General features: G+C 54.1%; 1 protein-coding gene across 2 annotated transcripts in view; it reads left to right on the plus strand.

The window, feature by feature from the left end:
- RPTOR (regulatory associated protein of MTOR complex 1) overlaps positions 1–12,491 on the plus strand; it is a 98,833-nt gene extending 86,342 nt beyond the window's left edge. For both annotated transcript variants that reach the window (XM_041485668.1, XM_041485669.1), the window contains 6 exons: positions 3,177–3,283; positions 5,605–5,732; positions 5,820–5,906; positions 7,533–7,649; positions 8,446–8,575; positions 10,202–12,491. In XM_041485668.1, coding sequence (XP_041341602.1) covers positions 3,177–3,283; positions 5,605–5,732; positions 5,820–5,906; positions 7,533–7,649; positions 8,446–8,575; positions 10,202–10,270 — 638 coding nt within the window. In that variant the 3' untranslated portion in view covers positions 10,271–12,491. The remainder of the gene's footprint in view (positions 1–3,176; positions 3,284–5,604; positions 5,733–5,819; positions 5,907–7,532; positions 7,650–8,445; positions 8,576–10,201) is intronic.
- The last annotated feature ends 1,010 nt before the right edge of the window (positions 12,492–13,501 follow it).

Raw genomic sequence — 13,501 nt, forward strand, 5'->3', positions numbered from 1 at the left:
GGGTAGTTCTACCTTGAGGAACAGCTGCTGGTGTGGGTAAACTCAGCCATGCAGACCTGCCAGTGCTGGCTTTAAAAGGCTCAAAAACAAACAAAAAACAAACAAAACAAAACAAAAAAAAATACACCAAACCAAAAACCAAAAAATCCCACCACCTCCACCACAGACATTTAAAAATTCCTTTCCCTGAGCTGTGGAAGATTTTCTGCTCATTATCTAAGAATATAATATCCCTTAGGGGGAAATTGTGCTCTTAGCTCCTGATGCATTGCAGCAGTGCAGGGCTGGTTCCTGCAGCTCGTGGGTTCTGGGAACAGCAGCACTCCAGCACTGCCCTGTGCCAGCTCTGTCCCTGGGTGCTGCTCTCAGGAGCTGTGACAGTGGCAGGCCAGGGAGAGCCAGCTCTGGTGCTGGGCAGGTGCTCAGAGGTGCAGGAGGGGCTGGGGAGGAGCAGCTCAGGTGTTCAGGACAGCACCTGTGGGCAGGAGGGGCTCAGTGAGGAGCAGCTCAGGTGCTCAGAGGTGCAGGAGGGGCTCAGTGAGGAGCAGCTCAGGTGCCAAGCCCAGCAGCCAAAGCCCTGTGGGTGGGCTGCAGGCTCAGTTGTAACATCCTGGAGTAGGACCTCTGTTAATTAAAAAGGAAATGATCGTTAGTATTCAATCCCACGTTCACTCCTCATCCCAAAATGCTCTGAATTGAGCATGGAAACATGAGCCAATCCTGGATCATCTCTGCCATGCTTGTACATAGAAATAGTTCAGCTATTTCTGTCTCACTCCATACTGTGAGTGCCAGCTCTGGATGGAACATTTCGCAGTCAGAGGAAGCTTTCCTTCCCCTCACACACTTCCAAGTGACTGACATTTCTGTATGAGGGCTTTTCTGCTCTTCAGACAGGCTGGAGTTCTGGTTCAGCATTCCCAGTTCATCCCCTTTTGGCCAGGCCACACTGGGGTGCAGCAGGAGCAGAGCCCCCAGCCCAGGGCTCAGCAGAGGCACCTTTGCAGCCAGCACCCACCCCCTCCAGGCAGATCCTTGCTTTGGGGTGATCCAAATCCTGCTCTTGCCTCTTCCAGCGAGCAGCAACTGAGCTGAACTATTTAATTTTTAATAAGAAAGGCAGGAACTGCAAGGTCTCAAGCCACACCATAGCCAGCACCATCCCTGGAAGTGTCCCAGGCCAGGCTGGACAGGGCTTGGAGCACCCTGGGGTAGTGGGAGGTGTCCCTGCCATGGCAGGGCTGGAATGAAGGGGTTGTTAAGGTCCCTTCCAGCCCAAGCCATTCCAGGATTCTGTGATCATCTCCCTCCTTTTTTCCAGCCTGGTTGGGAGTGAACCCTTGTCCTTTCCATCTGCTTGTCTCTCATGGCAACCTTTGTGTAATCCCTCTGGAGTCTCTTCCCTCACTGAGACTTTCCCTGCCCAGCTGGGTGTCCTTGCTGAGTATCCTCAGTGACCAACTCCTGACAGGCACACCAAGAGAGGCACCAAAAATGCCAACTCTGCCCCCAAACTCACCTTCCCTGTGCCCCTGCACAGAGCAGCCCCTGGAACCACAGCTGGACAGGACTTGGTGCTGCTCAGAAGGAACCTGTTCTGGGAGCTGGGAGCTGTGGAGCTGCCTGGGAGCTCTTTGCCTGCTGAACTCCACCAGGGATGGAAATGGCCAGATCCATCTCAGCTGCCACGTTTATCCTGTCACATGGGCCCTAAGCAGCTGACAAATGCAAACACTTCAGTGGTGTTTATCATCCCCATCACTGCCTGCTTGTTTGCCTGCCTCTCCAGCCCTGCCAGCTGCCAGGCCCTCTGAAGGAACAATCCATTTGACTGAGGATAAAGATCCAGGCTCCCAGGTCAGCCCAGAGTCCTGAATTTCCTTCAGGAAGGTGAGGAACTGCCAGTAAACACCAGTGACCTCCTCCCTGGATGTGGCAGGATCAGGAATCAGATGTGATGCTTAGCAAGGGGAGAGGGGCAGGGTGTTTTGTGTGAAGCTGTGCAAAACAAGGTCATTCCATCATGCGGAAGGAGAACTCGGTGTTCAGAGGATGTGCTGCTGTTTCCTTTGTGCTCTGTAACCGTGGATGTTCTGCTACGAGGTACTTGTGGCCCTTTGGTGACAAAAGAGCACGTTGGGGCAGCTGAGGTGTCCTGCTGGGGATGATTTGGGCAGCAGACCCAGCCAAATGCACGTTTTCACCTCGTGGACAAGCACGTTGTGGAGTGGAGACACAGGGATGGTGCTGAAGGCCCTGCGAGTGCTCGGGGCAGGAGCTGCAGTCCTGATGCATTGCAGAGGGTGCTGCCTCCAGCTCTGGGTGCTTATGAAACACTGCTCAGCACCAGAGACTCGGGCTGGCATGGAGGAGAGGCTGGACAGCTGCTCTGAGAGGCTGGGATGATGCTCTGAGAAGCAGGAATGTTGCTGTGTGAGGCAGGAATTCTGCTGCTGTCCCTGCCCTCCCGAGGGGCTGGAAACAGACCCCAAGCCTGTTCTTCTCTGGTTCTCTCCTGTGGTGCTCCCGGGGTTTTTGTTTGTGTTTTTAACGCAGTGTGGATGGGGCTTTGTGCTGAACTTCCCCTGGAGATTGCTCTGTGCCCTCGGGGATGAGGAGCAGAAGCTCTTGTCAGGGTGTTTGAGCTGCTGTCCCTGCAGGGTGTTCCCCTCCTCACCAGTCATGCAGCAAACTGGTTTGTGCTCCCACCAGCTGTTAAATTCACTCTACTGCAGCCCTGCCTTGGCTGTTCCTTGGCCAGGACCATCTCCCACGCCCTTCTGACAGAAGGAGGAATCAGTCCAGGAGCTCTCAGGTCTTGCTGGTGAGGTGGCACCGGCTGAGTCTCTTCAATCAGCGTTTCATGTTCTCGTGGTGCTGGGCACTGCTCTGGCCCTGGCAATTCCTGGAAGTTGTGCTCCCCTCCCACGGGGACCCTGCTGGTTTCTCTCAGCACTCACACCAGGGGGCAAAGCAGTGTTTGGAATGCAGCAGCAGCTGATTCAGTCCCACCTGGAGGCTGTGTGGGGTGTCTGTGTGTGTAATTCTGCATTTCCTCTGGCGCTGGCAGTGTCTGGAACTCGGGCCAGGAGAGCTGATGCTGCAAGGAGTGCAGCTCTGCAGAGCTGGGGTGCCAATCTTCTGGCACTGATTGGCACCCCTGCCTTGTGTCTCAGGAGCAGGGATGGTGGTGGACTGGGAACAAGAAACTGGGCTCCTGATGACCTCGGGAGACGTGAGGATAATCCGGATCTGGGACACGGATCGGGAAATGAAAGTACAGGTAACAGCTGCCTGCTTGGCCCAGCACCTTTCCCTGCCAGAGCCCAGAGCCCCAGAGCACCTGGAACTGCTCTGTGAGGAGCTGCCAGCTTCTGGAGCTCCTTCCTCCCTGCTTCCCTGCTTCCCTGCCCCAGGTCACATTCCCAGGTCAGTAAAATCACACAGATACTCAGGGAGTGTGCCAGGGCTCTCCTGCCAGCTGCTGTGCTGCTCTAGGTGGGCAGCAGTGCTTGGGGAAGCTGAGGCTGTGCCATCCAAAGGCAGGCACTGGGATGGAGAGGAGGGCACTGGGATGTGAAGGCAGACACTGGGATGCAGAGGAGGGCTCTGGGATGCAGAGGAGGGCACTGGGATAGAGAGAGGGCACTGGGATGCAGAGGAGGGCTCTGGGATGCAGAGGAGGGCTCTGGGATGCAGTTGGATTTCACATTAGCAGGGAACTGGAATAGTGTAAGAGTCTGTGAAAGCACACACACCCCCTGTGCCATGGAGCAGGGAAGAGGCCCTGCCAGAGTCCCCGTCAGCCACCATCACGTGGGAGTTCCTCAGAAATTCCAAGGAGAAGCAGGTGGTCGGTGAGAACGGAGGCACCATGCTGGAATGAAAAGGAAGTGGAGTTTTCAAAGCTTCTCGAAATTAATTACCCTTGGATGAACATTAATTGCGACACTTTGACCCTGCGATGCAGGATAATTAAGCCTCTGTTCATCTTAATTACTTTCACATATTATTTTTTCTATGCAAATTAGGGAGCGGCAAAATTCAGGAGGCGAAAATCTTTTAAATGATGATGATTAATGATTGCACCGAAAGTATCTAAAAACATGTTGTTTCTTTTTTTAATTGCAAAGATTGGGTGTTGAAATTCAAGTGATTGGAACTTCCTGCCTCTGTGACTGGGAAAGTGAGAATCAGCACAAAGAGCAGCGATAATCGAGGCAGATAAAGGTGCCTCCCTCTTTGAACTACAGAAACCCACACCTCTGGAAGCACTCTGGAGCTGGAGGAACGAGTGCTTCATTTGCACTTCTGCTGAGTGTTGCTGCTTCAAAGGAGGAGCTGGGGGTGGGCAGAGGCTGCAGCAGCCCCAGGCCTGGTGCCTCTTCCTGCTCAGCCCAGCGGCTCCAGGGGTGAGCCTGCACAGGGGCAAAAGCAGAACTGAGGTGTGGAATGGGCTCCTGCTCAGCCCTGGAGCAGCCTGGGCTGGGGAAGTGTGCCCAGGGCAGGGGTGGAATGAGAGGGGCTTTAAGGTCCCTGCCAACCCAGACCATTCCATCATTGTCATTCCTGCTTTTGCAGTGCTGCTCAGCATTTTTTGCTGGTTTTAACAAAGTGTTTTTCCTCCCAACAGGCACAGGGATTATTCTGAGTAATTATTTTGCCTCCAGAAGTAAAAAGGGGGGAAGTGGCAGCGTGGTGCAGTGGCACAGCTGCCTGTCCCATGTCCCTTTCCCAGCACAAATCTCTAATGAGATGGGCTGGGTGTCCCTGTCACAAGTGCCACAGCAGGGACAGGAGGGGGCACAGCACTGCCTGGCTTGCTCTGGGGCTGGGCCAGGGGCCAAAGTGTCCCTTTGGGGCTCAGGGGCACCAGAGCTTGGTGTGAGGATGGGGATGAGGATGGGGATGGGGCAGGACCTTGGTTCAGGGCCCTGAGTGAAGCTGTGTGTCACAGCTACAGCAGGTCTGTGAGCTGAGCAGATAAAATTGGCCATGACAGACCCCAGCTCCCAGCTTAATTCATTAAAAAATAGTAGTAAACAAGTCCCCAGGTAAGACAATGATAGGTAGGATCTCAAACAAGAAGCCCCAGCCAGTGCCACTCAATCCTACAGGCAGACATCTAGCAGCCAGTGAGCCAAGCAGTGTTAGGAACCCAATGAACCAAGCACGAGAACTTTGAACCCCCCATGAAAGGGGGTGTCCATCAGTGAGCATTGGCTGCTGTCACCTATCCTCAGTGTGTCCATGTCACTCTTGCACAGAGAATGACACAGGGACAGGAGGGAGGCAGGACTGTAGAAAGAGCAAAGGAGGTTTTGTTCAAGAGAACCATGTGGTTTATATAGAGTGATACGATGGATTCTGTTTGATTGGCTAACAAAAACACCTTCCTCACACACTGTCCTTGAGAAGAACAGAAGGACAAAGTAGAAAAACACCACCTGCAGATTGTTTATACTGACAAGTTACCACATCCTTACGACTCCCCAAAGTTCTCACAAGCCGCTGTGAGAAACGCTTGCCATTCCTCTCTCTCCGTCCTGTGACATCCACATGTCCAGCTGTGTGACGGTGGTGTGTATGTGTGTGTCTGTCCAGGACATTCCCACGGGAGCTGACAGCTGTGTCACCAGCCTGTCCTGTGACTCCCACCGCTCGCTGATCGTGGCGGGGCTGGGCGACGGCTCCATCCGCGTCTTCGACAGGAGGATGGCCCTCAGCGAATGGTAACTGAGTCCTGCCGGGCCAGGGCCTCCCTTTCCCTTTTCCCTTTTCCCTTTTTCCCTCCTCTCACAGTGTCCCTTTGTCCCCAGCCGTGTCATGACCTACCGGGAGCACACAGCCTGGGTGGTGAAGGCTTACCTGCAGAAGCACCCCGAGGGCAACATCATGAGTGTGAGGTACAGGGGTTGCTCTCCTGGGGCTGCTTGCCACACTCACAGTTTGATTTTCCCTTCCAGTTCTGGCCCTGCTGTTCCAGCAGCTGGGAGGGTGAAGCTCTGGGGTTTAAGATGTGCTTCAGTGATTAATTCCTGCTCCAAACTGGGTGGAGGGGAGGCAGAAGGGATGTGGAGCTCTCCTTGGGAGGCTGCTGGGGAGGTTTGGGGGTGAACAAGGAGCTGGAATCACCAGGGGTGTGAGAGGGAAGGGAGGGGAGCAGGAACTGGCTGTGGAATATCTTGTGGTGGAGGGGCTTCACTGCCAACATCTTTGTGGGGACATCTGGGAGAGAACAAGAGGAGGAAGGTGGAGGGTGCATCTGGCAGGCACGTTCCTGGGCAGGATTCCTGTGCAATTCCCTAAATCCATCCCTGCTGCCTGGTAAATACTGCAGCCAGAGCAGCAGGTACTGATTTGGCCATTAAGGAGCAGCAGAACAGAATTTATTGTCACAAAGCCACCGTTTGCACACAAAGAGCCTCTTTCTTTTGATTAGAAAATGGAAACAAAACATAATTTTCTGGGATTCAGAACATTCCTGAGGCGGGGGATGGGCCAGCAAAAATGTATTAAGATTTTCAAACAGGGGATTATGAGATGCAGCTGCCAGATTTGTCAAGCTCCCATATTGGATTTTTAATCTTCCTCTCCATAAGCTCCCCCAGCAGCTCCAGGGGTCAGGTCCCTGTGCCCAGGGCTGAGGGCTGGTAGTCCCCTCTCCTCAGAGCCCTTCCAGCCTGGGAGTTGCTCCTGGGGCTGCAGAGCTGTGAGGGAATGTTGGGCTTCAAAAGGTCAGAGGAGCTCGGGCTGTGGAGCTGAGCCACCTCCCTTCCAGTTCCTCCCAGCTCCCCCTGCTTCAGCTGGCAGCGAAATCCAAGGAAGACAAATGACAGGACATGGTGAGGTCCTGGTGTCCAGACACCTGGGGTAAAGATGGCACCAGCACATCCCCTCTGCTTGCAGTTTCTCAAGGCAATTTCTGCTGTGCAAAGCAGCAGGAATGTGGGGCTGGATGTATTGGGTGTGCCAGAACGGGGGGGCACACTCAGCAATGGGCCAGGAGTAGAGAGGCAGTGAGGGATCAGCAGTGAGGGATCAGGAATTTCGGATCAGCGTGGGGTCAGCACTGTGGGATCAGCAGTGAAGGATCAGCAGTGAGGGATCAGCAGTTTGGGATCAGCAGTGAAGGATTAGCAATGAGGGATCAGCAGTGAGGGATCAGCAGTTTGGGATCAGCAGTGAGGGATCAGCAATTTGGGATCAATGTGGGATCAGCAGTTTGGGATCAGCAGTGAGGGATCAGGAATTTGGGATCAGCAGTGAGGGATCAGGAATTTGGGATCAGCAGTTTGGGATCAGCTCTGTGGGATCAGCAGTTTGGGATCACTCTCAGCTGTTCCCTGAGCACAGAACGTGCTGTGGGTGGGATCAGATCGTGGCCCTGCTGGGATGCCAGCCCTGTGTGTTCCCTGTCCCAGTGCCCCATGGAGGGGCTTGGCCCATGGGCAGCCCTACAGCTGCATTTCCTGTAGCTCTGGGGACTCTGGGGGGCTGTGCCAGCCTCATCTGTGGCTCTGTGTTGGCAGTGTCAACGGGGACGTGCGGTTCTTCGACCCCCGCATGCCCGAGTCCATGAAGGTGCTGCAGATCGTCAAGGGGCTCACGGCCCTCGACATCCACCCCCAGGCCAACCTGTTTGCTTGGTGAGTGCTGCTGCCCCCCCTGCAGCACAGGCAGCTCTGCAGTGAGCCCACAGGAGGCTCCAGGGGGATCAGAGGGAGGGAGCAGGGCCTGGAGTGCCGGGAGGAGGGGAATGGCTTCCCACTGCCAGAGGGCAGGGTTACGTGGGATACTGGGCGAAATTTTTCCTGGGAGGGTGGGCAGGCCCTGGCACAGGGTGCCTAGAGAAGCTGGATACCTGGCAGTGTACCAGGCCAGGCTGGATGGTGCTGGGAACAGCCTGGGAGAGTGGAAGGCGTCCCTGCCATGGCAGGGGGTGGAACAAAGTGGGCTTTAAGATCTCTCTCAATCCAAACCATTCCATGATCCCTGGAGAGAATGATTTGTCTCCACGGACATCATTCTTGGGGTGGTGTTTGCTCTATTGTTTTTAATCCCACCCCAGCAGTGCAGCTTCCTTCCTGTGTTTGCTGCTCAGGAGTTTTTTCCCTTTTTTTATCCCTCAGTGAGCCCTGGACACTGGGTCCCTGTTCAGTGTCTGTATTTGTGGGCTCTGCCTGGGGACCAGCAGCTGCTCCACAGCCACACGGCCTGGAGCCTGTTTGGGTTGCCCTGGGTATGTTTGGGCATCTGTTCTCTGTGTTTTCCTGTCCCAGGTGACCACAGCTCACTGTGCTTCCAGTGACCACCAGTTAATGCTCTCCCACTCAGGGACATGGCTGCACCTAGCCTGGCATACAGCTCAGCCAGGGGTTGCAGCAGCCGTTTTGTCCCCTCCCAGCATTCCCAGTGACTCCAGTTGTGTCCCTTCCCTTGCAGTGGCTCCATGAACCAGTTCACTGCCATCTACAACGGGAACGGGGAGCTGATCAACAACATCAAATACTACGACGGCTTCATGGGCCAGAGAGTGGGAGCCATCAGCTGCCTGGCCTTCCATCCTCACTGGGTCTGTACCCCTGCTGCCATGGGGGGCTGCCACCGAGGCTGCCCCAGGGGGAAGGGGAGCTGTCCCAGCCCAGCTCGGCCGGGCTGCAGCTGCTGAGCCCTTCCAGCCGAGCTGCAGCCCCATCGCGGGGCCTCGGGAGCTGTCCGAGGTGCCAGGGGCAGTGCGGGCTCACACTCCCAAATTCCTGTGCTTGGTCACTCCCAGCTGCGCCTCACTGGGCTGCTCTCACTTAAGGCTGGTGCTGTGCAGGCAGAAAGAAAACTGCCTCAGGAAAACGGGAGAGCTGCGGAAATTAAAGGCACGAGCTGATACAGCTGGAATGAGGCAGAACAAAAGGGGATTTTGGAGTCTGTCACAGCTGGAATGAGGCAGAACAAAAGGAGATTTTGGAGTCTGTCACAGCTGAGGGGCTCTGCAGTGGTCACATAGAGAGTCTGGTTGCTGCTCAAGGAGGAGGGAGGTCCCTTCTGTGTAGTGGACTTTGCTCACCCAGGGAGGAGAATAATGGAGGAGCTGGAAAACCTGAAAAAATAATGAATGGATGGGAAAACAGGGGGGAGTTACAAGGGTTATTTTAGAAACCTGCAGATCAGCTCACAGATGTTTAATATGTGATGGGCAGAGCAGTTTGCTCTTTAAATAAGCAAAGCAAAGCCCTGTCCGGTGGGGCCAGGTCCCCTCACTGCAGGAAATTCTCATTTTCAGCCCAGCCATGGCTCCTAACGAGCAGATCTGCAGTCATTTAGAGAAATTATGTTGGCAGTTGGCAACTAATAGTGCCCATAATTTTTCCCTGAGGCTGAAATGGGCCTATAACTCCTGCAGAGCCGTGGAGCAGCTGGGTGTCCCTGCTGAATGTCACTGTCACCTGTGCCTGTCACTGCTGCACACCTGGACCTTGGGGTCGGTCACAGGGGGGAGCTGGGAAGGGGCTGGAGCCCCAGGAGGGGCTGAGAGAGCTGGGAAGGGGCTCAGCCTGGAGAAAAGACAGCTCAGGGGGAAATTGTGGCTCTGCACGACTCCTGCCAGGAGGGGACAGCCAGGGGGTCGGGCTGTGCTCCCAGGGAACAGGGACAGGAGGAGAGGGAACGGCCTCAGGCTGGGCCAGGGGAGTTCAGGGTGGACATCAGGAGGAATTTCTCCATGGAAAGGGTGCTTGTCACTATAGGACACGAAAAAACAGGACAGGAACATGCTGTTGTTTTTAAGGTAAAAAGGGGGAGTTTATTTTGTGATTCTAACATTTATAGATTTCCAAAGGTGACAGTGGATTGGAAGGTGGCAGTGCCACTTCTCCAATGACACTGGACAAACCAACAGTCCATCAAATTTCTGTTCTTCCATAAAAGAATGCAAAACAATAAGTTATTTACAGAAAGCGTGTGAGAAATTGCTACAAGAATGTAAACATCAGAAGTCTTAGAAAATCTTTACAAGTGAGGGTGACAGGTGCTCAGGGATTGGAACTGCCCCGGGAGGTTTGGGGTGCCCGTCCCTGGGGCGCCCCAGGAGCAGCCGGGCGGGCAGGGTGGGGATGGGTCGCGGGCGGTTCTGGGTGGTCTCGGGGGGCTCTCCCAGCCTGGCCGAGGTGTGACCGTGCCGGTTTGTCGCTGTGCTCTCCCGCAGCCCCACCTGGCCGTCGGCAGCAATGACTTCTACATCTCGGTGTACTCGGTGGAGAAGAGGATCAGATGACGGCGCCGGCCCCGAGCGGCCCCGGGGCGGGGCTCCTGTACATAGAGAAATCATCGACTTGAATGTTTCGTGTTGGCTGCTGCTGCACCCCATAACTTGAACATTTGTTCTTCTGACTTAGCTACTGATGGGTTTGACAAGGGGAAGAGACAATCTCCTGGTTTTGTTTTGTTTTGTTTTCCAGCTATATCCTCTCAAAGCTACAGAAAAGGAACATTTATTTTTGTTTCCAGTGGTTGGCTTCTCTGTCAGAAACACGGCTCCTGAGCTTGGAAGGACTTGGATGAGGCAACGCCCTTGAGAAGGGTCTTGTTTTAGTCTTTGTTCCTTGTTTTGCTGCAGTGTGGGTTCTTCAAGGACTGTCAGGACTCACCTCCAGCTCCACAGGACCCTCCAGCTGCTGCCAACCCTGTGCCAAACCCAATTCCTGGGCCAGGGCAGCCACCCCAGCATGGGATGTAGCTGCCAGGGAGGCAGGGCAGCATGAACCTCCTCTTCCCTGCCTGCAGCCTGCTCTCCACTGGAAGCAAGGACAGATGGGGACCTGGTGGCCTGGGCAGGCAGGGATCCTGCAGGAAGGGGCTCAGGGAGATGACAAGAGCAGGGCAGGACGTCCCACACCGTAAAGCTGCATGTGAGGAAGATGAGGGAGGAAAGGGAACGAAGATCTCCAACATCTCCACGAGCCTGGAGCACGTCACTGGTGTCACCACGTTCCACCCAAGCCCGTGGGGAGCTGGGGGCACCTCAGGCACTGCCCCTCCTGCTGCCACTGTCCCTGTGCCACCGGGAGCTGCAGAGCCACCGAGCTCTGCCCAGGGCCCACCCTGGGCTCCCTGTGCTCCCCACGGCTGCTGGGCACCCAGGAGAGGCCAGGATTTGGGCACCGGGAGCTGCACACCACGGCTGGGGCTCACCCGCCCCTGGGGAAGCGGGCAGGGAAGCACCTGGGCACGGGGAACGGCTGAGGAGGAGGAGGAGGAAGGCAGCTCTGAGCAAAGCGCCTTCGTCCCAGCTGTCCAGCAAGGCCGGCTCCATCTCTGCACCTGCCTCGTGTGAATAATGAATGTTTTGTCCCCTGGAGTCCCTTCTGGGGCTGCAGATGGGTGTGGGAAAGGAGAGCACAGCCGAGGGACAGGTTTCCTTCCAGAGGGGCAGAACTCACTGCAGGAATTCCCAGAGTTCCCCCAGCAGTGCCACGGGATCTGCAGGCTCCACAAAGTGAGGGAAGGGCTCAGAACATTCTGTCAGTGAACTGAGGGGATGCCGTGAGGGAAGGGCTCAGAACCCCTCTGAACTGCCAGCTGTGCAGGGGGATGCAGTGAGGGAAGGCTCAGAACATCCTGCCAGATGTGCAAAGGGGATGCAGTGAGGGAAGGCTGAGAACCCCTCTGTGAGCAAACTGAGGGGATGCAGTGAGGGAAGGCTCAGAGCCCCTGTGTGCTGTGCTGGTGGAACACAGTGAGGGAAGGCTCAGAGCCCCTGTGTGCTGTGCTGCCCCTGGCTGCGCCTCTGCCCTGTGCCCACCGTGCTGCTGCTGGCCCTGGCACCGTGTCCCTGTGTGCTGAGGCCACCCCGAGGTGCCACAGGCTCAGGGACTGTGCCTTGGAGAGGTCCCCAAGCATCGGTGCCCTGAGCACTGTCCCCATCAGGGATCACATCCCAGGATAATGAATCAAAGGCTTTAAACTTCAAAAAAACTACCTAAAAACCCACTTGTAAGTTACCCAAAGTTAATTATGGTCTAACAGAGCTGTGCCTCTTCCCGGGCTGCCCGCGGGGGTGGAAGCAGAGTTTGGGATCTCACGTAACCCCTTAACATTCACAGCTTCAAAAACAATAGATTTTTAACTGCTATCAGTGTATTTGTGAAAGGAACAGGACATTCCTGGCGTGGTGGGAGCTGCTGCTCCTGCCTGGCTCTGGTGCAGCCCCACGTCCAGAAGGGTGAGGATTTTAAGGAATTTGGGCTGTTGGGCTTTTACCTGAGCGTGTGTGGGCTGTGCTTCCACAGGTCTGCTGCAGAGATTCAATCATGGGATCACAGAGTTTAACCAGGGATCTGGAGAGCGTCCTACCTTAAAAGTTCACTTATCTCTATTTATTTTACAAAAATAAAGTTTAAAATAAAATATATATAAAAACCCCCACACGATTGTAATGTGAGAGTAAAAACGATTACAGACAAATAAATGGTTAATAAAAAATAAATGCAGAAACACTTTGTGGTGTGAGGATCCTTCTGTGGGGCCGGGGGAGGCTGTGGCCCAGGAGGGATTTGGGGTGCAGGGCTCGGGTCTGGCCGGTCCCAGGGGGTGTTGGTGACAGATGTGTGTCCCAGCTGGGTGGAGCAGCAGGAATGCCAATCCCAGGGTGCAAATGCAGCTCTCTAGATCATCCCCATTTCCTATATTACCTACATTCCCCATATTATTATCCCCATTCCCAATATTATTGTCCTCATTCCCAGTTATTTCCATTCCCTAAATTATTATCCCCATTTCCTATGTTATAATCCCCATTCCTGGTTATTCCCATTCCCTATGTTATCCCCATTCCCTATATTATATTCCCTATATTTTTATTCTCATTCCCGATATTATTATCCCCACTTCTTATATTATTATCCTCATTCCTGACATTATTATCTCCCTATATTTCCAATATTACTATCCCTATTCCCGATATTATTATCCCCATGCCCTATTTTATCCCCATTCCTGATATTTTTATCCCCCTTCCCAATATTATTATACTCATTCCCAATATTATTTTCCCGATATTCCCGATATTATTATCCCCGTTCCCGATATTATTATACTCATTCCTGATATCATTATCCCCATTCCCGATATTTTATCCCCATCCCGATATCATTACCTCCATTCCCGATATTTTATCCCCATTCCCGGTATTTTATCCCCATTCCCGGTATTTTTATCCCTGTTCCCGATATTATTATACTCATTCCTGATATTTTTATCCCCATTCCCGGTATTTTTATCCCTGTTCCCGATATTATTATACTCATTCCTGATATCATTATCCCCATTCCTGGTATTTTATCCCCATTCCCGATACCATTACCCCCATTCCCTGTATTTTATCCCTATTCCCGGTATTTTATCCCCGTTCCCGATACCATTACCCCCATTCCCGATATTTTATCCCCATCCCGATATTCCCGTCCCCAGCGCGCCCCCCAGCGGCGCGCTCCCGCCGCTGCCGCCC

Source organism: Pyrgilauda ruficollis, unplaced genomic scaffold (genome assembly GCF_017590135.1).
Source record: "Pyrgilauda ruficollis isolate IOZ18807 unplaced genomic scaffold, ASM1759013v1 scaffold72, whole genome shotgun sequence".
Taxonomy (NCBI): Eukaryota; Metazoa; Chordata; class Aves; order Passeriformes; family Passeridae; genus Pyrgilauda; species Pyrgilauda ruficollis.